At 38.9% G+C, this 26,997-nt stretch overlaps 1 protein-coding gene across 1 annotated transcript in view; it reads right to left on the bottom strand.

Moving 5' to 3' along the window:
• Positions 1-26,997, bottom strand: part of COL20A1 (collagen type XX alpha 1 chain) — a 478,350-nt gene that overhangs the window by 232,433 nt on the left and 218,920 nt on the right. The window contains exons 19-20 of the mRNA XM_053708962.1: positions 15,333-15,374; positions 13,377-13,424 (exon numbers count right to left, since the gene is read on the bottom strand). Of these exons, the coding sequence (XP_053564937.1) occupies positions 13,377-13,424; positions 15,333-15,374 (90 nt within the window). The remainder of the gene's footprint in view (positions 1-13,376; positions 13,425-15,332; positions 15,375-26,997) is intronic.

Genomic DNA, 26,997 nt, shown 5'->3' with positions numbered 1-26,997 from the left:
GCTAATGATACACTGCACATACACTCATACACATTATACAGATAAACATAATACTTAATTCACTAAACAGAGTAGAGAAACATCACAGTATACATACTGTATATTTTACAGCTTCACATCAAAAATCTAACCTAGTGTCCCAGTAGATAGAATATAGCAACCTTACAAAGACAATATTTGCTGCAACAAGATATATGCAGTATAGCAATATTTGCTTCATACAGATTTACTTGTTTTTCTTACATCAAATAATTTGCTGTAAAAAACAGTCACTACTGTCATTTTTATATTAATAAAACGTAAATAATTTGTAAACAAAAAAAACCTCCAGCCTTATATGACAGTTTAATATCAGTCACGTTTTACAAAATAAGAGACCCCAACACTGCTTCTCCAGATATAAATGGGACATCTCAGTCACTTAAAAATGGATCTATTTTTACTTATTTTTTTGCAAGGAAACCATCAACCTACTTTCCACTTAAAATGTTCAACTGTCACAATGAATTACAGCTGATATGTGCTTGCTTCGCCTTAGCGCATGAAAATCCCAAATATGTGGCCCTCCAGAACCATAGACCCCACCTAAGCATCCTATCCTGCCTTCTGAACTTTCATTCCTCTAGTTTCTTCTCCTCCTCAAGCTAAACTGTTATAATGTATGGTTCTTCAAGACTCTCCATAACCTAAGTTCTTGTGAAACCCCAGTTACTGTAGGAAATTTAGTTTGTCACAGAAACATAGAATTTAAAGGGACAGTCTACACCAGAATTTTTATTGTTTTAAAAGATAGATAATCACTTTATTACCCATTCCCTAATTTTGCATAACTAACAGACAGCCAGATTACAAGTTTTGCGTTATGAGTGGCTCGCTAATAACTTGCACGTTATTTCCACCGCTCACCTGTAATAGCGGTGCTATTACAGCTTTGCAAAAACCCGGCGTTTGCGGGCGAGATGGCAGCGTTGAGCTCCATACCTCACACAAATACCAGCGCTGCGTTGAGCTGCTTGGACGTGCTAGTGCACGATTTCCCCATAGACAACAATGGGGAGGGACGGCTAAAAAAAGCCTAACACCTGCAATGACAGAGCGTAAACGCAGCCCCATTGATGTCTATGATGAAAGAAAATGTATGTTTAAACTTAACACCCTAAATATCAAAATATGTGCATCGATCAAATGATCCAAATGAGGAGCACCAGGCAATATCCAGTAAACTAAAACTTTTAACTTTTATTTCAGCACTTCGGCTTTCATTAAAACATATCACTTGAACAACATGTAAAAAGATAGCGTAGCATTCTCTTGCTTACGCGTTTCGGCAATAGCCATAATTATACCCTAAATATAAACCCTGAGTCTAAACACCCATAATCTGCCGTCCCCGACACCTACATTACACTTATTAACCCCTAATCTGCCGCCCCCAATGTCACCGCCACCTACATAAATTTATTAACACCTAATCTGCCGCCCCCAATGTCGCCGCTGCCGCTATACTAAAGTTATTAACCCCTAAACCTCTGGCCTCCCACATCACTGAAGACTTCTGCCCACCTGGAGGACGACTTCTTGCCGCTTGGATGAAGACCTCTCCCGGCTTTGTTGAGGACTTCTTGCTGCTTGGTTGAAGACTTCTCCTGGCTGGATGAGGATGGATGTCCGGTCTTCCAAAACTGTAAGTGGATCTTCTGGGGTTAGTGTTAGGTTTTATTAAGGGTTTATTGGGTGGGTTTTATTTTTAGCTTAGGGTTTGGGCAATGTAAAAGAGCTGAATGCCCTTTTAAGGGCAATGGGGAGCTTAGGTTTTTTAGGTAGGTTTTTATTTGGGGGGGTTGGTTGTGTGGGTGGTGGGTTTTACTGTTGGGGGGTTGTTTGGTAAAAGAGCTGATTTCTTTGGGGCAATGCCCCGCAAAAGGCCCTTTTAAGGGCTATTGGCAGTTTAGTTTAGGCTAGGGGTTTTATTATTTTGGGGGGGCTTTTTTATTTTGATAGGGCTATTAGATTAGGTGTAATTAGTTTAAATATTTGATAATTTCTTTTTTATTTTGTGTAACTTAGTGGGATTTTTGTGATTTAGTTAATTGTATTTCATTAATGTAATTTATTTAATTTTAGTGTAAGGTAGCTTAGGTTTTATTTCACAGGTAAGTGTGTATTTAGTTTAACTAGGTAGTTAGTAAATAATTAATAACTATTTACTAACTAGTCTACCTAGTTAAAATAAAAACAAACTTACATGTGAAATAAAAATAAAACATAAGCTAGATACAATGTATTAGTTATTTTGTTGCTATCTTAGGTTTCATTTTACAGGTAAGTATTTATTTAGTTTTAAAAGGAATAATTTAGGTATTAATTGTAATTTTTATTTAAAATTATTTTAACTATGTTATAGTGGGTGTTAGGGTTAGGTTTAGGGTTAATAACTTTAGTATAGTGGCGGCGACATTGGAGGCAGCAGATTAGGGGTTAATAATATTTAACTAGTGTTTGCAATGTGGGAGTGTGGTGGTTTAGGGGTTAATAGGTAGTTTATGGGTGATAGTGTACTTTGTAACACTTTAGTTATGAGTTTTATGGTACAGCTTTGTAACGTAAAACTCATAACTACTGACTTTCAGGTGGCGGTACAGGTTTTGTTATAGGGTGTACCACTCACTTTTTGGCCGGATAGTCAAACTCGTAATACCGGCGCTATGGAAGTCCCATTGAAAAAGGACTTTTTGAAAGGTGTGGTAGTTACGTTGCGTGACAGCCAAAAAGGTGTGCGGTACACCTATACCTACAACACCTGTAATACCAGCGGCAGTGAAAAAGAACCATAACGCTGTTTTTTTCACTCATAACGCACAACTCGTAATCTAGCTGAGAGTTAGATAAATACACTTTTTACCTCTGTGATTAACTTGTATCTAAGCCTCTGCAAACTACCCCCTTATTTCAGTTCTGATGACAGACATGCATTTTAGCCAATCAGTCCTGGCTCATAGGAACTCCACGTGCATGAGCACACATGAACTAACACCCTCTAGTGGTGAAAAATTGTCAAAATGCCCTGAGAGAAGGGGCGGCCTTCAAGGGCTTAGAAATTAGCATATGAACCTCCTAGGTTTAGCTTTCAACTAAGAATACCAAGAGAACAAAGCAAAATTTGTGATAAAAGTAAATTGGAAATTTGTTTAAAATTACGTGACCTATATGAATCATGAAAGTTTATTTTGGACTAGACTGTCCCTTTAATTAGAGATGAATTAACCAGCTGACTCAAGTAGCTTAAATATTCTATCAATAAACATATATTAGCCACTCTTAAAGAGTCACTAAAGTCAAAATTAAAGTTTTATTATTCAGATACAGCATGCAATTTAAAAAAAACTTTCCAATATACTTTTTACCATTATCAAAACATGCGTATTCTTTTTACATGCACATTTTCTGAGGCTCCAGCTCCTACTAAGCATGTGTAAAAGTGCACAGTATATATATATGCATTTTGTGATTGGCTGATGGCACATGATACAGGGAAATTGGATTAACTTTGATATTTGCCAGAAAATATTCTACTGCTCATTTCTAAATCAAAGTAAGTGCATTGTATTGTCTTTTTATTGTGTATTTGTATTTAAATCTACCGTACTTAGTGGTCCTTTAAAGAGGAAGCAAACACCTTATAACATAGGACATTGCTGTTGGCTTGCTATAGAGTAATATTTATCAGCCAAGTTTTAAAACAAATTAACATGTTGTTTGCTGTAACTGTTTTTCAAAAGCTAAACTGCACCCACCTTATTTGGTAAAGGGCAAATCTGGGCTTCAGTCTGCAGACAGCAAGGCTAGCAATAGTTATGTCTGTATAAAGTGTATAATTTTATTTATTATATGTTAAAGAAAATTAGTGAAAGATCTGTAGCAGCAGGGGTGTAATTAAACCAGGACCACACATTTCAACAGTGCACATTCAGCTTAGCCTGCAGTATATAGTTGATGCAGAAGCTGTTTCTTTGTGACCATGAGTCATACTTCAACCCTGATTAAAGGTTTATGGAAACCAATTATTTTCTTTCATGATTCCGATAGAGCATGCAATTATAAGCAACTTTCTAATTTACTCCTATTATCAATTTTTCTTTGTTCTCTTGGTATCTTTAGTTGAAAAGCAAGAATGTAAGCTGAGGAGCCAGACCATTTTGGTCCAGCACCCTGGGAAGAGCTTACTGATTGGTGGCTACATTTAAGAGATGTCCTGCTAGGGTGTCCATCCTAAATGTATACACTCCAATAGCCCTCCAGACCCCAAACACTGTGGTACATGAGAGGGAGGTGGCACTCACAGCTCTGCATTTTTTATGTGTTTTGTGACACATTTTTATTTTGTGAAACAGTTAGCCAGAGCTCTGAGGACGCGCTATCCCGACGAGTATTAACATCAATTGCGCTCTAGCGATCGCATTTACTTTCAACTTGTAAAACAGGCGAAAAACCCGACATGAACAAACACCCGCGATAAACCCCTTTTCACTCGCCCGTAACTGTTGTTTGTGTAGTTTGAAAGAGAGACTATCATGGGCAAGGAATCAAGTAAATTCAAATAATATCTGTTTTTTTAGCGATAAATTTCTCGGCTAAAGCGTCATTTCATCAGGCGTATAAAACAAATTGTATGATTGGTCTGATATAGAAATATAAGAACAGTGGCGTTTTCAAAGCAGCTGAGCCGGTGACAGAGGGAGCCGATTACGATAACATCAGTGTCCCTGTTTGCACTGCATCCATTCAGTGCCATCTTCCTTGTAGTTGGATTTCAACTTTTTACTCTACATCATATGCACATACAGATTTACGCTATGTGGTGCCCCATTTTATTTAGTTTTGTACTTTAGACATCTAGGATACCTATGGGAGTGAACTGGAGCGACTGAGCATATCACATGCAGTCAACCAACATTTGCTGGACTTTAACACCATCACTGTGTATTTTTTATCGAACTGATGTATATTTTATATGATTTTAACTAATTTTTCACCCATTTTTTTCACACCTTTTTTTGTATTTACATTGTGCAATACATATAGATCACTGGTTGTGCGCCCCCTATAGAGTTGTTATTTTTTTAACACTTCTGGAAATTTATATGCATAAATTCAGAAATAATTCACAGAATTACAAAAAAATCTACATGCAAAATAAATGTGGGAAAACCATTTAAAACTGTAATTTCGTTAGTAAAATGTGCACTGTTTTGTTGGTCCAGGACACTCTCTTTGAAATGCCTTTTGAATATAATCTTTTTTTCCTTTGCTGTAGCTAATTAGTCACAGATATAAATAAGCTTGTGAATGTATCAACCTATCACAGTGCAGCACGTGAGAGTGTCAGATTTTTGCTTTTCATGGAATACACTCCAGCCTCTCTGGAGGGAGTAGAAATCACAATATTCATAGTTAAATTACAGGAAAAACAGGCCAAATAATTAAGGAATGTATATTGCAAAGAATTTTATTATGCATAATAAACTTTTTATGGGGAATGAAAAAACAGAATTTATGCTTACCTAATAAATTACTTTCTCCAACGGTGTGTCCGGTCCACGGCGTCATCCATTACTTGTGGGAATATTCTCTTCCCCAACAGGAAATGGCAAAGAGCACAGCAAAAGCTGTCCATATAGCCCCTCCTCAGGCTCCGCCCCCCAGTCATTCGACCGACGGTTAGGAGAAAAAAGGAGAAACTATAGAGTGCCGTGGTGACTGTAGTGTATAGAGAAAGAAATTTTTCTAACCTGATTAAAAAACCAGGGCGGGCCGTGGACCGGACACACCGTTGGAGAAAGTAATTTATCAGGTAAGCATAAATTCTGTTTTCTCCAACATTGGTGTGTCCGGTCCACGGCGTCATCCATTACTTGCGGGAACCAATACCAAAGCTTTAGGACACAGAAGAAGGGAGGGAGCAAATCAGGTTACCTAAACGGAAGGCACCACGGCTTGCAAAACCTTTCTCCCAAAAACAGCCTCCGAAGAAGCAAAAGTATCAAATTTGTAAAATTTGGCAAAAGTGTGCAGAGAAGACCAAGTCGCTGCCTTACATATCTGATCAACAGAAGCCTCGTTCTTGAAGGCCCATGTGGAAGCCACAGCTCTAGTGGAGTGAGCTGTGACTCGTTCAGGAGGCTGCCGTGCGGCAGTCTCATAAGCCAATCGGATAATGCTTTTCAGCCAGAAAGAAAGAGAGGTAGCCGTAGCTTTTTGTCCTCTCCTCTTACCAGAGTAAACGACAAACAAAGATGAGGTTTGTCTAAAATCCTTAGTTGCTTCTAAATAGAACTTTAAAGCACGAACTACATCTAAATTGTGTAACAAACGTTCCTTCTTTGAAACTGGATTCGGACACAGAGAAGGAACAACTATTTCCTGGTTAATATTCCTGTTGGAAACAACCTTCGGAAGAAAACCAGGCTTAGTACGCAAAACGACCTTATCTGAATGGAACCCAGATAGGGTGGATTACACTGCAAAGCAGATAATTCAGAAACTCTTCTTGCAGAAGAAATAGCAACCAAAAACAGAACTTTCCAAGATAGTAACTTGATATCTATGGAATGTAAGGGTTCAAACGGAACCCCTTGAAGAACTGAAAGAACTAAATTTAGACTCCAAGGAGGAGTCAAGGGTCTGTAAACAGGCTTGATTCTGACCAAAGCCTGTACAAAAGCTTGTACATCTGGCACAGCTGCCAGTCGTTTGTGTAACAAGACAGATAAAGCAGAAATCTGTCCTTTTAGAGAACTCGCTGACAATCCCTTATCCAAACCTTCTTGGAGAAAGGAGAGGATCTTAGGAATTTTAATCTTACTCCAGGAGAATCCCTTGGATTCGCACCAACAGATATATTTTTTCCATATTTTATGGTAAATCTTTCTAGTCACAGGTTTTCTGGTTTGGACCAGAGTATCTATCACTGAATCTGAAAACCCCCGCTTGGATAAAATCACACGTTCAATTTCCAAGCAGTCAGCTGCAGAGAAACTAGATTTGGATGTTCAAATGGACCTTGTACTAGAAGATCCTGTCTCAAAGGTAGCTTCCATGGTGGAGCCGATGACATATTCACCAGGTCTGCATACCAAGTCCTGCGTGGCCACGCAGGAGCTATCAGAATCACTGAGGCCTTCTCCTGTTTGATCCTGGCTACAAGCCTGGGAAGGAGAGGGAACGGTGGAAACGCATATGCTAGGTTGAACGACCAAGGCGCCACTAATGCATCCACTAGAGTCGCCTTGGGATCCCTGGATCTGGACCCGTAGCAAGGAACCTTGAAGTTCTGACGAGACGCCATCAGATCCATGTCTGAAATGCCCCATAATTGAGTCAACTGGGCAAAAACCTCTGGGTGGAGTTCCCACTCCCCCGGATGGAAAGTCTGACGACTCAGATAATCCGCCTCCCAGTTGTCTACTCCTGGGATGTGAATTGCAGATAGGTGGCAGGAGTGATCCTCCGCCCATTTGATGATTTTGGATACCTCTCTCATCACCAAGGAACTCCTTGTTCCCCCCTGATGGTTGATGTAAGCTACAGTCGTCATGTTGTCTGACTGGAATCTTATGAATCCGGCCTTCGCTAGTTGAGGCCAAGCCCGGAGAGCATTGAATATCGCTCTCAGTTCCAGAATGTTTATCGGGAGAAGAGACTCTTCCCGAGACCATAGACCCTGAGCTTTCAGGGAATCCCAGACCGCGCCCCAGCCTAATAGACTGGCGTTGGTCGTGACAATGACCCACTCTGGTCTGCGGAAACTCATTCCCTGAGACAGGTGATCCTGGGACAACCACCAACGGAGTGAGTCTCTGGTCATCTGGTCTACTTGAATCTTTGGAGACAAGTCTGCATAGTCCCCATTCCACTGATTGAGGATGCACAGTTGTAATGGTCTTAGATGAATTCGAGCACAAGGAACTATGTCAATTGCTGCAACCATCAACCCTACTACTTCCATGCATTGAGCTATGGAAGGCTGCAGAATAGAGTGAAGAACTTGACAAGCGTTTAGAAGCTTTGACTTTCTGACTTCTGTCAGGAAGATCTTCATTTCTAAAGAATCTATTATTGTTCCCAAAAAGGGAACTCTTGTCGACGGAGACAGGGAACTCTTTTGTACGTTCACCTTCCACCCGTGAGATCTGAGAAAGGCTAGAACAATGTCTGTATGAGCCTTTGCCTTGGAAAGAGACGATGCTTGAATTAGAATGTCGTCCAGATAAGGTGCCACTGCAATGCCCCTTGGTCTTAGAACCGCCAGAAGGGACCCAAGCACCTTTGTGAAAATTCTGGGAGCAGTGGCTAGTCTGAATGGGAATGGGAGAGCCATGAACTGATAATGTTTGTCCAGAAAGGCGAACCTTAGGAACTGATGATGATCTTTGTAGATAGGAATATGTAGATACGCATCCTTTAAATCCACAGTAGTCATATATTGACCCTCCTGGATTGTAGGTAAAATTGTTTGAATGGTTTCCATTTTGAACGATGGAACTCTGAGAAATTTGTTTAGAATTTTTAAATCCAGAATTGGTCTGAAAGTTCCCTCTTTTTTGGGAACTACAAACAGGTTTGAGTAAAACCCCTGACCTTGTTCCACAGCTGGAACTGGGTGTATCACTCCCATCTTTAACAGGTCTTCTACACAATGTAAGAATGCCTGTCTCTTTATTTGGCTTGAAGATAAGTGAGACATGTGGAACCTTCCCCTTGGGGGTAGTTCCTTGAATTCTAGAAGATAACCCTGAGAGACTATTTCTAGTGCCCAGGGATCCTGAACATCTCTTGCCCAAGCCTGAGCAAAGAGAGAGAGTCTGCCCCCTACTAGATCCGGTCCCAGATCGGGGGCTACCCCTTCATGCTGTCTTGGTAGCAGCAGCAGGCTTCTTGGCCTGTTTACCCTTGTTCCAGCCTTGCACTGGTTTAGTCTGGGAAGCGTTACCCTCTTGTCTAGAGGCTGCAGAGTTGGAAGCCGGTCCGTTCCTGAAATTGCGAAAGGAACGAAAATTGGACTTATTCTTAGCCATTAAAGGCCTATCTTGTGGGAGGGCATGGCCCTTTCCCCCAGTGATGTCTGAAATAATTTCTTTCAATTCTGGCCCAAAAAGGGTCTTACCTTTGAAAGGGATATTAAGCAATTTTGTCTTGGAAGATACATCCGCCGACCAAGACTTTAGCCAGAGAGCTCTGCGCGCCACAATTGCAAACCCTGAATTTTTCGCCGCTAATCTCGCTAACTGCAAAGCGGCATCTAAAATAAAGGAATTAGCTAACTTAAGTGCGTGAATTCTGTCCATGACCTCCTCATATGGAGTCTCCTTACTGAGCGACTTTTCCAGTTCCTCGAACCAGAAACACGCCGCTGTAGTGACAGGAATAATGCACGAAATTGGTTGAAGGAGGTAACCTTGCTGTACAAAAATCTTTTTAAGCAAACCCTCCAATTTTTTATCCATAGGATCTTTGAAAGCACAATTATCCTCAATGGGAATAGTCGTGCGTTTGGCTAGTGTAGAAACCGCCCCCTTGACCTTAGGGACTGTTTGCCATGTGTCCTTCCTGGGGTCGACCATGGGGAACAATTTCTTAACTATAGGAGGAGGGACAAAAGGTATGCCTGGCTTCTCCCACTCCTTATTCACTATGTCCGCCACCCTTTTAGGTATCGGAAATGCATCAGGGTGCACCGGGACCTCTAGGAATTTGTCCATCTTGCACAATTTTTCTGGGATGACCAAATTGTCACAATCATCCAGAGTAGATAGCACCTCCTTAAGTAATGCGCGGAGATGCTCTAATTTAAATTTAAATGTCACAACATCAGGTTCTGCCTGCTGAGAAATTCTTCCTGTATCAGAAATTTCTCCATCTGACAAACCCTCCCTCACTGCCACTTTAGACTGGTGTGAGGGTATGACAGATAAATTATCATCAGCGCCCTCCTGCTCTACAGTGTTTAAAACTGAGAAATCGCGCTTTCTCTGAAATGCTGGCATTTTGGATAAAATATTAGCTATGGAGTTATCCATTACTGCCGTCAATTGTTGCATAGTAACAAGCATTGGCGCGCTAGAAGTACTAGGGGTCGCCTGCGCGGGCATAACTGGTATAGACACAGAAGGAGAGGATGCAGAACTATCCCTACTTCCTTCATTTGAGGAATCATCCTGGGCAACCTTACTAAATGTGACAGTACTGTCCTTACTTTGTTTGGACGCCATGGCACAATTATCACATACATTTGAAGGGGGAACCACCTTGGTCTCCATACATACAGAACATGATCTATCTGAAGGTACAGACATGTTAGACAGGCTTAAACTGGTTAATAAAGCACAAAAACCGTTTTTAAACAAAACCGTTACTGTCTCTTTAAATGTTAAACAGAGCACACTTTATTACTGAATATGTGAAAACTATGAAGGAATTATCCAATCTTTACCAAATTTTCAAGCTTTTAACCCTTAAAATGCGGAAACTGGAGCTGTTTGCAATTTTAACCCCACTACAGTCCCAGCCACAGCGTTTGTTGCGACTTCACCTATCCCAGGGGGGTATACGATACCAATTCAAGCCTTCCAGGAACGTTTTCAGTGGATACCAGACCCTCTCACATGCAGCTGCATGCACTGCACTCAAAAGAAACTGCGCAATAATGGCGCGAAAATGAGGCTCTGCCTACTACAGTGAAAGGCCCTTCCTGACTGGGAAGGTGTCTTAACTAGTGCCTGGCGTTAAAAACGTTCCCCAAATAATAAAAAGTGTGAAATCCACTTCAAACTGTAAATAATACTTAAATAAGCAATCGATTTAGCCCTTAAGAGTGTCCACCAGTTAATAGCCCATAATAAGCCCTTTATTCCTTTTGAGTCTAAGAAAATGGCTTACCGATCCCCATGAGGGAAAATGACAGCCTTCCAGCATTACACAGTCTTGTTAGAAAAATGGCTAGTCATACCTTGAGCAGAAAAGTCTGCAAACTGTTTTCCCCAACTGAAGTTCTCTGGGCTCAACAGTCCTGCGTGGGAACAGCAATTGATTTTAGTTACTGCTAAACAACCAGTACTATTTCAAAATAACAAACTTTTGATAGAAGAATAAAAAACTATAACTAAACACCACATACTCTTCACCATCTCCGTGGAGATGCTACTTGTTCAGAGCGGCAAAGAGAATGACTGGGGGCGGAGCCTGAGGAGGGGCTATATGGACAGCTTTTGCTGTGCTCTTTGCCATTTCCTGTTGGGGAAGAGAATATTCCCACAAGTAATGGATGACGCCATGGACCGGACACACCAATGTTGGAGAAATTGAGTTTAATGTCCATTTAATAATACACATTATTGGATGAAATACAGGTACAAATTCCCAAATCTGGAATTCCCAAATCTGACATTTTTAGGCACAAAGTAGCTGGTCACATGGCCACAAGAACACAGAAGCACAACACTTTTTTTTTTAACTTTGCATAGCTTGTTTAAATCCAGCTGGAAGTGCTGATCCTCAGCGGGAAAACTGACAGCACGGGGAGTATAACCTCAGCCCTCATGCCTTCAAAAATGCTTTGAGTAAAATCTATTACCGTTTTTCAGCGTCATACGCATATATGCTGTGAGGGTCCATGCACCAATATTCAAACACTATGGGGCCGATTTACTATGATACGGGCAGACATCGCTAAATTTTTACATTGCACAAAGCACTTCTAGTTAAATGCTTGTACAATGCCGCCCCTGCAGGTGTCAATCATCCCGATCGTATCTGATCGGGATGATTGCTGTCCGCCACCTCAGAGGTGGCAGATAATTAAAGGAGCAAAGGTCTTAAGACCGCTGCTTCTAAACTTATGTTTCAAAACTGTTGCATTCGCATGTTAAATCGGCCCCTATGCCTGCTTAGAGAGGTGGGTGTATTGCTTCTGATTACGTCATTTGTGTCATACAAGCTACCGCTGACCCTCTGAGCAGGCATGGTGTTTGAATACTGGTGCACGGGCCCTCACAGGATATGTGCGTATGCTGCATTAAAACAATAATAACTTTTACTAGGAGCATATCTTTCATATTGAAGAGTACTTATGCACATTTCATTTTTGACCTTTCTATCCCTTTAACCAGTGCAAACAGCACTGTGTCTAATAGATCGGAATCTATTGAAGATAATGTATGTATTGACAAACTTACGTCTGCATAGGCGCATCTGTTAACAAACCATAATATTTTATAATCAGTGTCCAGATAGTATGTAAATAGCCAGGAAATAAATATTAAACTAGACTATTTGTATTCCTTTGTTTACATGTATTGAGAAGCACTGAGATATGTAAAATGTATGTAACTATACTGAACTGACACACACTATACATATTCAGGCTCACTGCTTTATGATTTCCTTGTATCTCATTTCCCGGATGTAAAGGAATATTAAACAAAAAACAACTATTACGCATATGAGAGAGTCATATATAAATATGTTAACACATTTTTGAAAAATAAAACATTTAGGTTAAAGGGATATTCCAGCCCAAATTGGAAACCACATGGGTGCATTTCTGTATTGAACAGAAGCAATTTTGTAATATACATGCATTAGCAAAAATGCTTCTAATAAAAGCTATAGCTGTTTCAAAAGTGTATTTAAGTATGCACCGTGCACCAGCATTTAACACAGCACTTGCTCAGAGAGCCTAAGGTGCTTGTACCATCTGGCAATGACTCAATTTGTTCATTGCTGACATGATACAAGCCCCACGGATGATTTGAGCAGCTGCATTATTTAAAATGGTGGTGCACTGAGAATATCTAGCTATGCTTCACATGCACACGCAGATAAAAATGTTAACTCTAAAACAGTGATAACTTTTGCTAGAAGCATTTTTGCTAATACATGTATATTGCAAATATGTTTCTTTTCAAATATGTAATTAATATATGTGCATTTATATTTTGACTGGAATGTCCCTTTAAAGCTGTCTTTCAAATTTGCAAAACTGGTCCTTGGGAAAGAACCTGATAAAACGTATTGCCACTACCGGTGGAAAGTGGCGCTCCCTACAAGCATAAAGCCAAAGTAGAAGTAGTGCACGCTCAGTTGTAGACCAAGCTACTGAGAATGAAAAACAATATGAAACTGCCCTTAGGCTACGTGTATTACAAGCTGTATTATGACATCTACATATTGCGTAAATTACATCAGATATTTACACTTATCCTCTCCAAGCTGTCCTATTTTACACAGGCAAAAATCCAAACCATTTCCAGTCTCAAGCAGTTTGGATAAAGGATTTTGTACCTGTATATAACTAGTTATCTTTAAAGTTGACTACTTACCTCTAGCAGAGTCTGGACCATTCTGTTGCTCAATCAAAGGACACACAACTACAAGACACAAAGCAATGCTCAGTATTGAAAAGATAAATTAATCTGCAGGCTACAAATATATTACTCAGCACTGAATACAGAGCTCTCTATACAGCAATTATGCACAACATGAAACATTCATTAAAGGCCAACCCTATGTGCTCCATTTATTAAGCAGCGGATGCCGATTCGGAGGCCCATTGTATCAGGCTCGCTTGAAACGGAAGTTAAGAAGCAGCGGCCATAAGACTTTTAGGTGGCGGATTGAAATCATCCCGATCCGATTGGGAAGATTGACAGCCCCTGCTTGCAGCGATTGGCCACCAGTGAGAAGGATGCGGCACTGGTGACTAGAAATGCTTGTGCAATGATAAATGCAGACAATGAGGCCTATTTATGAGCGGTCTTGCGGACCTGATCCAACAGTACGGATCAGGTCCGCAAGACCTCGATGAATGCGGAGAGCAATACACTCTCCGTATTCAGCATTGCACCAGCAGCTCACAAGAGCTGCTGGTGCAACGCCGCCCCCTGCTAACTCGCGGCCAATCGGCTGCCAGCAGGGAAGTGTCAATCAACCCGATCGTATTTGATAGGGTTGAATTGCGGCGATTCCTGTCCGCCTCATCAGAGCAGGCAGACAGGGTTATGGAGCAGCGGTCTTTAGACCGCTGCTTAATATCGGGTGTTTCTGGTGAGTCTGAAGACTCGCCAGAAACACGGCCCTTCAAGCTCCATACGGAGCTTGATAAATGGGACTCAGTGAATGCTATAGCGAATCATGTCTGCTCGACATTTAATACATTTACCCCTAATACCAGTTGGACATTTTTAGGATACCATAGAAAAAATGATATATTGATATTGCATACAATAATAATAAAAATATTTTATAAGCCAGAAACAATATTTTAAGATCCCAACAGTTCTATGCCATACAGTCAAGATACACTATTCAGAATTGTGGTGCACTTCATGGTGCACTGCTCAATATTCTACAAGTGCACTGCAAGTAATTTATATGTTAGTGAATCGAGTCTCTGGTCTGAACAAACAGTAATAATAAGCTGCTCAGGATGGTAAAGATTTACTGTTCTGTACAACATAAATACACTGTTTAACAAGTTATAGACGTATTAGTAAAAATACAAAGCTCAGTATGGCACAAATAAACCAGAATTCTGCACAGTAATAATATAATTTTCAGTACAACACTGCTCTTCACAAATGGTTACTGTTCCTCATTATACAATTACAATGATTAGCACAGAAAACTACATTGCTCAGTACAAGAATAGCATTGTGACCAGCAAAGATACACAGCTTAATATGACACATATATGCTATAAAAAATACCAGTGCACTGCACAGATAATGTGTTTTCATGATGCAGATACACTGCACCGTTCAGGTTCTCTACAAATAAGTTGCTTGGCATTGCACATGTACATTTGCTCAACTTGTCACTGATACACTCTCCTGTATGATATAGCTATCATTTGCCCTGCTATGCATTTTCTCCTTAAAGGGACATTGTACATAATCATTTTCTATCAGTCTTATGAAGGAGAAGCATTTTAAAACGTGAAAAATCTGAAAAGTATTAGTTGAATAGTTCCTATTAATGCTTATTGGCTGACATGTACAGTTGTAAACACCAAAGTGCATTAGTGCAAAGTGTCTGTCAGTGAGAATTAACAGGAAGTATTTATCTGCCAATCAGAATCAGTAGGAAGTAGACAACTAATACTGCTGCATTAGTTTTACTTTTAATGTAAAAAACAAATGTACCTCATACTTTTTGAGGGGAAAAAGTGTACAAATTTAAATGTTTCTCTTTTATATGGATGATTTTTAGGACCTTTAAGATTAGATTGGCCACTATAATATAATGTAAATATGTACAGAACTCACCCGCCATCTTACCTGGAATAGCATGTTCAATGGGAGGTTCTTCTTGAGGTGCTCCTGTGGTAATAATAATAATAATAATAATAATAATATAAACTCCAGATCAAACATATTTTAGGAGATACAAGCTATTAACAAACTATTATTACCTACCAATCAATTCTACATCCTTTCTCTCTCATTTAGAAGCTATAAACCATAATTTGTTTCCTACCTCTGCAAAGGTCATTTTGTGCCGTAAAAAACGGAAATGTAACAAAGGTTGCCACAAAGCTATATATCAAGGGTAGTACAAATGGGGGCCCATTATTTCCTACTAGTAGTTATACATTGTTTTCTTATTTAAAGGGACATGAAACCCAACATTTTTCTTTCACGATTCAGATAGAGAAAACCATTTTAAACATTCCAATTTACTTCTATTATTTAATTAGCTTCATTCTTCAAATATCCTTTATTGAAGAAAAAGCAATGCACATTGTTAAACCAATCACACAAGGCATCTATGTGCAGCCACCAATCAGCAGCTACTGAGCTTATTTAGACATGCTTTTCACCAAATGATATCAAAAGAATGAAGTACATTAGAAATTTGTATTGCATGCTCTTTCTAAATTATGGAAGAAAAGTTTTGGGGTTCATGTCCCTTTAAATCCCCCTTTACACATATTTATCTCTCTCTTTGTTTTGCATACAGAGAATAATAAAGTCACTGCCTTAAAAATATATAGTTACAGTAATGATACCTTTGAGACTTGGTGAAGCAAAATGAAAATTGGCACCACCCAGCAACCCCCCTACAACTACTAATTCACACTATGATGCTTAGTCCTCCAGAAACTACCCATGATTGCCATTGTCTGTCACCCTCTATTTCTATGCCCCATAAAATACTGTGCCTGTCCCTAGTCTCTCCTATTTGTATCTCTTTCTATGTTAATCTTCTCGTGCACATCTCCTAGCCTCCTTTTTAGAACCTTTTCTAGTTACTTTCAAGTGTTTCTTTGTGAGTCCCTATATTTATCTCCCAGCCTCTATACTCTTATCCTAAGTCCAACACCAGTTTTCAGGGTCTATCTTATGAAGAAGCATCTTACTCTGTATTCCCTGTGTATGTCACAGCTGGTGAGCCAATTAGTTGCGGGATCTATGCAGGTAGCACCCAATCACCAACATTTACCTGCTTAGAACCCACCATGTTGTGGCTCCCATACCAGACGTCAGCTTGGTGTTTAATGTATTTTCCTGGGTTGAACACATACAGTAGATAACAAGTTGAGAAATACTGTTTATGCACTGGGAACTACTTTACTCTTTCGCTTATACAGGTCTAGATTACGAGTAGCGTGTTAACTTTTGCGCAACCAATAAGAGGTATATTGCAGTTCTTTGCACCGGTCAGGCGTACTGCACGTATTATTAGTTAAAAGTAAACTCGGGTAAGTGCAACTTCAGAGCTCTGGTTAACTGTTGCCCTTGACTAATTAGTTGCACAAAACACATCAAAATTACTTTTAAAAGTACAGGTAAACTCATAATAACACTGTCTAATAAAAATTATTTGAAAAAAATATTGCATAAAAAAGGGCTCAAATATATGAGTTCTTGAGTGTTAGAAAAAAAAAGTCGGCAAAGGGCTTTAACATAGAGATACATACATATACATGTCTAAATATGTGTGTATTTGTGTGTATATATGTATGTATATATATATATATACTACTATATATATATATATATATATGTGTGTGTTTATATATGTATACATATGTATTTATGTGTATATATGTATTTACAGACATATAGAAATACATATATAGACATACATATAAGTGCAATAGAGCCCTTTACAGTCAAGTAGCTGAAAACATGAAAAAACATATTTATGCAATATTCATATATAATAAAGTGTTTAACTGTGTATATGCTGTAAATATTTCACATTCCAATGTTCTAAGTATTTCTAAATAGTTATTCCTATATATATTTGTATATATCTATACCTATACCTAGGTATACAGATATATATATTTTGCCAAAAAACATTAGATATATAGAAATATTTATTTAAGAATAAATAAAACATATTCTGTTATGTGAAGAACATTGGAATATTTATATTTTATGTCGGGTTAGCGAATTTGATTTAACGAGACAGGGTTAGCATGCGAGTAAGGGTGTATTCTTCCACTTTTCACGCTCTATTGAAGTCTATGGGGGAATATGTTAACAAGGTTGCGGTATTCTAAGTCAGGGGTCACCAACCTTTCAGACCTCAGGGACCACTAAAGGCACAATTTTAAATCCCGTGGACCACTAACATGATTTTTTTTTATAAAAGGTACAAACCTCTATAATGTGTGTGTATATATATATATATATATATATATATATATATATATATATATATATATATAAACATATATATACATACACATATATATATATATATATATATATATATATATACATATATATATATATATATATATATATATATGTACACATACTGTTCATAACTAGTATAGCCATAGCTAAGTTTACATTATGTATATATTAACACATTTTTAAGAATTATTTTTTGGAATTAACTAACTGAATCACAGAACTGTGAGAATACTTCCAAATGACAGATGAAGGGTGAGTGACAACTTTTGAGCTGGAAACAGAGAGGCAGAAAGTGGGGAAAAAGAATTATATTTAAAAGGACCACAAGACTTCCAAGTTGCCTCCCCAGTTAGGAATTATTCAAAACTACTTATGATCATGGACAGACATTGGAGTCATAAATTAAGTTTTTATCAGAAAGCTCTCAATATGGATGTGAGTTAACCACGACTGTTGTTACTGGCAATTACTATAATACTGGTGGGATATGGCTGATCTGCTGGATAGCAATTACTGAAATTATGGTTGAATGGATTTGTACGCGGGCAAATGATTGGAATGAAAAATAATTCATATTTAATTAAAAAAAGAAGATGGAGGGGAGGAAGACAAACAGTGACATAAGTCCATCTTAAGTAATTAGAAAACCTACTACAAAGAGACAAGCAAAGGGAAGAAAATAAATTAAATATAAGAGAGAATTATTATTTTTTAAGATTTTTTTTTATATATATATATACTTTAAATTCCACTACTTTAAAGGGGCATGAAACCCATATTTTTTCTTTCATGATTTAGAAAGAGCACGCCATTTTAAACAACTTTCTAATTTACTTCTATTATCTAATTTGCTTCATTCTCTTGATATACATTGCTGAAAAGCATATCTAGATAGGCTCAGTAGCTGTAGATTGGTTGCTGCACATAGATGCTTTGTGTGATTGGCTCACCCATATGCATTGCTATTTCTTCAACAAAGGATATCTAAAGAATGAAGCAAATTAGAAAATAGAAGTAAATTGGAATGTTGTTTAAAATTGTATTCTCTACTTGAATCATGAAAAAAAAGTTTTGGGTTTAGTGTCCCTTTAAGCAAGCCAAGACTATTCCAACCACTGCTGGCTTTATAATGGAAGCATCTTCCTCTGAGCAGTGCACCGACAGGAGATGTTAAAGGAACAGTCTAGTCCAAAATAAACTTTCATGATTAAGACAGATAATGTAATTTTAAACAACTTTCCTATTTACTTTTATCACCAATTTTGCTTTTTTCTCTTGGTATTCTTAGTTGAAAGCTAAACCTAGGAGGTTCATATGCTAATTTCTAAGCCCTTGAAGGCCACCTTTCTCTCAGGGCATTTTGACAGTTTTTCACCACTAGAGGGTGTTAGTTCATGTGTGTCATATAGATAACACTGTGCTCACTCACGTGAAGTTCCAGTGAGCCAGTTTTGATTGGCTAAAATGGATGTCTGTTAAAAGAACTGAAATAAGGGGGCATTTTGCAGAGGCTTAGATACAGGATAATCACTGAGGCAAAAAGTGTATTTATATAACTGTGTTGGTTATGCAAAACTAGGGAATGGGTAATAAAGGGATTATCTATCTTTTAAAAACAATAAAAATTCTGGTGTAGACTGTCCCTTTAAAAATACAATCTAGCTACGCAAGTTGCGCAGTACTATGCAACGTGCGCAGGGAGATTGTAATTTAACTCCTCCTCCATCTGTTTTCACTGATGTCCAGCCAGGCACTGTAGGGAGTTGCGGCGCGACGGGGTGACACCATCAGAGGAGACTAATCCCTGCTTGATGGTGTCAAGAACCACCAACATCTTCTCATGGACCACCAGTGGTCCACGGACCACTGGTTGACAAACGCTGACCTAGAGCCATATGGACCACTCACAAAATTAACACAAGGTACAAAGAAAATTAACTGTAATTTAAGAGCAAATGTGCAGGCAGGATAGATGAACTATGCATTTTGCACAAGTGATATTAGATAAATATGGAGGGACACTAATGCAAAAACCACCTGATCTAAGATACAAGAGCAGGGTTTTTTTTCTCAAGGCCCAGTGCCATGATAACACATAACTTCATGACCCTATTTTATGCTTGGGGGCCGAGTTATCAATGTCTGGCAGACATGATATGCTGTAGCGTATCACGTCTGCCAGACATCGCTGAATGGTGAACTGCTTGTGCAATGCCGCCCCCTGCAGATTGGCCGCTAGCAGGGGTTGTCAATCAACCTGATCGTATGTGATCAGGCGGATTGATGTCAGCAGCCTCAGAGGTAGCGGACGAGTTAAGCAGCAGTGGTCTTAAGACCGCTGCTTCTTAACTCCTGTTTCCTGCGAGCCTGAAGGATAATAAATCGGCCCCTTGGTCTGGAAATTTTTTAAAGTAATATACAACAAAATAGCTGCAAATTTTTTGGCAAAGTGATTAAAATGTGTGTGTACATTATTCCTTATTGTAGTCAAACTTGAAAGGTAATAACACACACACTCATACAACATACACACACACTCTCATACAACACACCCACCACACACTCTCATACAACACACACACATTCTCATACAACACACACTCTCATACAACACACCCACACACTCTCATACAACACACCCACACACCCTCATACAAGACACACTCTCATACAACACACCTACACACTCTCATACAAGACACACTCTCATACAACACACCCACACTCTTATACAAGACACACTCTCATACAACACACTCTCATACAAGACACACTCTCATACAACACCCACACACTCTCATACAACACACATTCTCATACAACACACCCACACACTTTCATACAACAAACACTTTCATACAACACACCCACACACCCTTATACAAGACACACTCTTATAGAACACACATTCTCATACAACACACCCACACACTTTCATACAACAAACACTTTCATACAACACACCTACGCACCCTTATACAAGACACACTCTCATACAACACACCCACACACTCTCATACAAGACACACTCTCATACAACACACCCACACACTCTCATACAACACACCCTCATACAAGACACACTCTCATACAACACACCCACACACTCTCATACAACACACCCTCATACAAGACACACTCTCATACAACACACCCACACACTCTCATACAAGACACGGTCTCATACAACACAAACTCTCATACAACACACCCATACACTTTAATACACGACACACTCTCATACAACACACCACACACTCTCATACAAGACACACTCTCATATAACACACTCTCATACAACACACCACACACTCTCATGCAACACACCACACACTCTCATACAACGTACAACACACATACTCTCATACAACACACACACACCACACACACTCTCATACAACACACATACTACACACTCTTATACAACACACACACACATTCCACACACTGTCACACAACACACACACTCTCATACAACACACACACACACACACACTCTCATACGACACCCACACACTCTCATACAAGACACACTCTCATATAACACACACCACAAACTTTCATACAACACACACACTGTCATATAACACACACACAAACACTCTCATACAACACACACACACAGTAAGTGGTTTAAAGAACCCTGTACTAGAGAATTTCATGTTTGCATAAGAATATCCCTTTATAGACAGGAAAGGTTCTTTTCACAATATGTTTGATCCAACTAAGATTAAACTGTATATGGTTAACACATTTTAAAAAGTAGTTTGTTTAAATTGGGTAGGTTTTTGACAAAGTTCTAAGGGACTTTGAAACTGCTTTTTCAAATATGACTTTACAAATTCTTGTAACACAGCTATTCACGGGCAGTAAGTTATGACTGCACGCCTGTGCCTTGCCATCCTTGCTTCCTCCTATGTTCCTGACTTTTTGACCTGTACTCGCCATTACTTCAGTTGCTTGCTTCTTCTCTTATATTAATTTTCTATCTCCAATTCTTTGTACCCTCTTTCTCCGTGCTTCTCCCCTTTCTTCTGTTATGGCTCACTGTGCCCTTCCTCCCTCTACTTTATTCCCAAACGTCTCCATCCTTTTCCTGTCTTCCTGCATTAATATATTTTTTATTAAATTTTGCAATGTTCTATTTTTTCTGGGGGGTTTTCCTGTAAGAAACAATATACAGTAATTTATATAGCCATTCAAGACACTAAAACATAATATTTTAAAGATATTAAGTGACACAGAATTTCTGCTTTATATAAATAATTAGGTTATAAAAAAATGACATCACCAATTTACTTGGTAAATCGCCTATACTCCCACACAACACAAACATTCTCAAGTTCTCATGTACTAACTGAAATTGCAGTTTTTCTGGGACACTTCCTTAACCATTTGTAAAATCATCAGCACATAATATCTCTGCAAATAATCTTACATGAAATCTCATACTAGCATATATATATATATATTCTAGCAAGTACTGATCTGCATGTATCTGAAGCACATTGGTGGATTGGGTTGCTATTAGGGATGCACCAAAATTTCGGCCGCAGAAAGTTTCGGCCGAAAAACATAATTTATGTAAGAACTTACCTGATAAATTCCTTTCTTTCATATTGGCAAGAGTCCATGAGCTAGTGACGTATGGGATATACAATCCTACCAGGAGGGGCAAAGTTTCCCAAACCTCAAAATGCCTATAAATACACCCCTCACCACACCCACAATTCAGTTTAATGAATAGCCAAGTAGTGGGGTGATAAAGAAAGGAGTAAAAAGCATCAACAGAGGAATCTGGAAATAATTGTGCTTTATACAAAAAAAATCATAACCACCATAAAAAAGGGTGGGTCTCATGGACTCTTGCCAATATGAAAGAAATGAATTTATCGGGTAAGTTCTTACATAAATTATGTTTTCTTTCATGTAATTGGCAAGAGTCCATGAGCTAGTGATGTATGGGATATCAAATACCCAAGATGTGGAACTCCACGCAAGAGTCACTAGAGAGGGAGGGATAAAAATAAACAACAGCCATATGCTGAAAAATTAATCCACATCCCAAAATATAAGTTATTCTCATAAAGAAAAGAAAAACTTAAAACATCAGCAGAAGAATCAAACTGAAACAGCTGCCTGAAAAACTTTTCTACCAAAAACTGCTTCTGAAGAAGCAAATACATCAAAACGGTAGAATTTAGTAAATGTATGTAAAGAAGACCAAGTTGCCGCTTGCAAATTTGATCAACTGAAGCTTCATTCTTAAAAGCCCACAAAGTGGCGACTGATCTAGTAGAATGAGCTGTAATTCTCTGAGGCGGGGCCTAACACGACTCCAATAAGCTTGAAGAATCAAAAGCTTTAACCAAGAAAACAAGGAAATAGCAGAAGTCTTTCTGACCTTTCCTAGGACCAGAAAATATAACAAATAGACTAGAAGTCTTCCTGAAATCTTTAGTAGCTTCAATATAATATTTCAAAGCTCTCACCACATCCAAAGAATGTAAGGATCTTTCCAAAGAATTCTTAGGATTAGGACACAAGGAAGGGACAACAATTTCTCTACTAATGTTGTTAGAATTCACAACCTTAGGAAAAAAATTGAAATGAAGTCCGCAAAACCGCCTTATCCTGATGAAAAATCAGAAAAGGAGATTCATAAGAAAGACCAGATAGCTCAGAAACTCTTCTAGCAGAAGAGATGGCCAAAAGAAACAATACTTTCCAAGAAAGTAGTTAAATGTCCAAATAATGCATAGGCTCAATATGGAGGAGCCTGTAAAACCCTCCAAACCAAATTAAGACTCCAATGACAGGCTTAAATACGAACTAAAGCCTGTACAAAACAGTGAATATCAGGAAGTTTAGCAATCTTTCTGTGAATAAAACAGAAAGAGCAGAGATTTGTCCCTTCAAGGAACTTGAAGACAAAACCTTATCCAAACCATCCTGAAGAAACTGTAAAATTCTTGCAACTCTAAAAGAATGTCAAGAGAATTTATGAGTAGAACACCATGAAACGTAAGTGTTCCAAACTCGATAATAAATCTTTCAAGAGACAGATTTACGAGCTTGTAACAAAGTATTAATCACTGAGTCAGAGAAACCTCTATGACTTAGCACTAAGCGATCAATTCCCATACCTTAAAATTTAATGATTTGAAAATCTGATGGAAAAACAGCCCTTGAGACAGTAGGTCTGGCCTTAACGGAAGTGGCCAAGGTTGGCAGCTGGACATCAGAACAAGACCCGCATGCCCAAACCTGTGAGGCCATGCTGGAGCCACCAGCAACACAAACGATTGTTCCATGATGATTCTGGAGATCACTTTTGGAAGAAGACCTAGAGGCGGGAAAATATAAGCAGATTGATAACACCAAGGAAGTGTCAGCGCACCCACTGCTTCCGCCTGAAAATCCCTGAACCTGGACAGGCATCTGGGAAGTCTCTTGTTTAGATGAGAGGCCATCAGATCTATCTGTAGAAGACCCCATATCTGAACAATCTGAGTAAACACATCTGGATGGAGGAACCACTCCCCAGGATGTTAAGTCTGACGTCTGAGATAATTCGCCTCCCAATGTCTATACCTGGGATATGCACTGCAGAAATTAGACAGGAGCTGGATTCCGCCCAAGCAAGTATCCGAGATACTTCTTCATAGCTTGTGGACTGTGAGTCCCACCCTGCTGATTGACAAATGCCACTGTATGTGATATTGTCTGTTTGAAAATAAAATGAACAGTTCTCTCTTCAACAAAGGCCAAAACTGAAGAGCTCTGAGAATTGCACAGAGATCTAAAATATTGATTGGTAATCTCGCCTCTTGAGATTTCTAAACCCCTTGTGCTGTCAGAGATCCCCAAACAGCTCCCCAACCTGAAAGACTTGCATCTGTAGAGATCATAGTCCAGGTTAGCCGAACAAAGAAGCACCTTGAACTAAACGCTGGTGATTTACCACCACGTCAGAGAGTGTCAAACATTGGGATTTAAGGATATTAATTGTGATATCTTTGTATAATCCCTGCACCATGGATTCAGCAAACAAAGCTGGAGAGGTCTCATGTGAGAACGAGCAAAGGGAATCGCGTCCAATGCTGCAGTCATGAGACCTAAATTTACAATGCACATAACCACTGAAGGGAATGACTGAGACTGAAGGTGCCGACAGACTGCAACCACTTTCAAACGTCTCTTGTCTGTTAGAGACAGAGTCATGGACACTGAATCTATCTGGAAACCTAAAAAAGGTAACCCTTGTCTGAGGAATCAAGAAACTTTTTTGGAAAATTTATCCTCCAACCATGTTTCCGAAGAAACAACACTAGTTGATTAGTGTGAGATTCTGCAGAACGGAAAGACTGAGCTAGTACCAAGATATCGTCCAAATAAGGAAACACCGCAATACCCTGCTTTCTGGTTTCCATAAAGCAGGGCACCTAGAACCTTAAAAAAAGATTCTTTGAGCGGTTGCTAGTGCAAAATGGAAAAGCAACGAAATGGTAACGCTTGTCTAGAAAAGAGAATCTCAGGAACTGATAATGATCTGAATGAATCGGAATATGAAGGTATACATCCTGCAATTCATTATGGACCTAAAATGTCCTGCTGAATAAAAGGCAGAATAGTCCTTAAAGTCACCATTTGAAAATTGGTATTTTTACATAACGATTCAAAATTTTCAGATCCAGAATTGGTCTGAATGAAATTTCCTTCTTTGAAACAATGAATAGATTTGAATAAAACCCCAGACCTTGTCCCTGAAAAGGAACTGGCATGACTACCCCTGAAACTCTAGGTCTGACACACACTTCAGGAAAGCCTGAGCTTTAACTGGATTTGCTGGGATGCGCGAGAGAAAAAAAATCTTCTCACAGGAGGATTTACTCAGAATCCTATTCTAAACCCCTGAGAGACAATATTCTGAAACCATTGATTTGGACCGAATTTATCCAAAACAGTCTTGAAAAAAAACTTAATCTGCCCCCTACCAGCTGAGCTGGAATGAGAGTCGCACCTTCATGCAGACTTAGGGCCTGACTTTAACAACATATAAAGCAAAATTTGTCAATTTCCTTATATGACAGTTTCAGGAATGGGAAAAAAATGCAAATAGCATAGCCCTCTGACATAGAAAAAGGCAAGAGGCAAAAGCAATGGGGCAAATAAATCAAGAAAAAAATTTAGCGGCAAGTATGACGCACAACGTAACTGAAATTTTTTTTTGGCGCCAACCATGTCCGGAAATGACACACTCGCGTCACAAACGATGCAACCCTGTGTGAACCTGTGCATCAATTACGATGCCAGAAATGACAAACTTGCGTAAACGGACGTGCCTTTCGCGCCAAAAAATTCTCTCGCCAAGAATGACGCAATAAAGTGTAGCATTTGGCGCACCCGCAAGCCTAAGTCAGCCCGAAATTTGAAACAAAGTAGTCAAATGGAAAAAAGACTAAACCCCAGGTAAGAAAAATATTTCTTAATATTAACTTTCCCCAAATATGAAACTGACAGTCTGCAAAAGGAAATACATGAACCTGACTCATGGCAAATATAAGTAAAATACATATATTTAGAACTTTATATTAATACATAAAGTGCCAGACCATAGCTGGGGTGTCTTAAGTAATAAAAAACATACTTACCAAAAAAGACACCCATCCACATACAGGGAGTGCAGAATTATTAGGCAAGTTGTATTTTTGAGGATTAATTTTATTATTGAACAACAACCATGTTCTCAATTAACCCAAAAAACTCATTAATATCAAAGCTGAATAGTTTTGGAAGTAGTTTTTAGTTTGTTTTTAGTTATAGCTATTTTAGGGGGATATCTGTGTGTACAGGTGACTGTTACTGTGCATAATTATTAGGCAACTTAACAAAAAACAAATATATACCCATTTCAATTATTTATTTTTACCAGTGAAACCAATATAACATCTCAACATTCACAAATATACATTTCTGACATTCAAAAACAAAACAAAAACAAATCAGTGACCAATATAGCCACCTTTCTTTGCAAGGATACAAAAAAGCCTGCCATCCATGGATTATGTCAGTGTTTTGATCTGTTCACCATCAACATTGCGTGCAGCAGCAACCACAGCCTCCCAGACACTGTTCAGAGAGGTGTACTGTTTTCCCTCCTTGTAAATCTCACATTTGATGATGGACCACAGGTTCTCAATGGGGTTCAGATCAGGTGAACAAGGAGGCCATGTCATTAGATTTTCTTCTTTTATACCCTTTCTTGCCAGCCACGCTGTGGAGTACTTGG

The sequence above is a fragment of the Bombina bombina genome, chromosome 1 (assembly GCF_027579735.1).
Source record: "Bombina bombina isolate aBomBom1 chromosome 1, aBomBom1.pri, whole genome shotgun sequence".
NCBI lineage: Eukaryota > Metazoa > Chordata > Amphibia > Anura > Bombinatoridae > Bombina > Bombina bombina.
The sequence above is the reverse complement of the archived record's forward strand: the minus strand, read 5'-3'. Positions and strand labels throughout refer to the sequence as shown.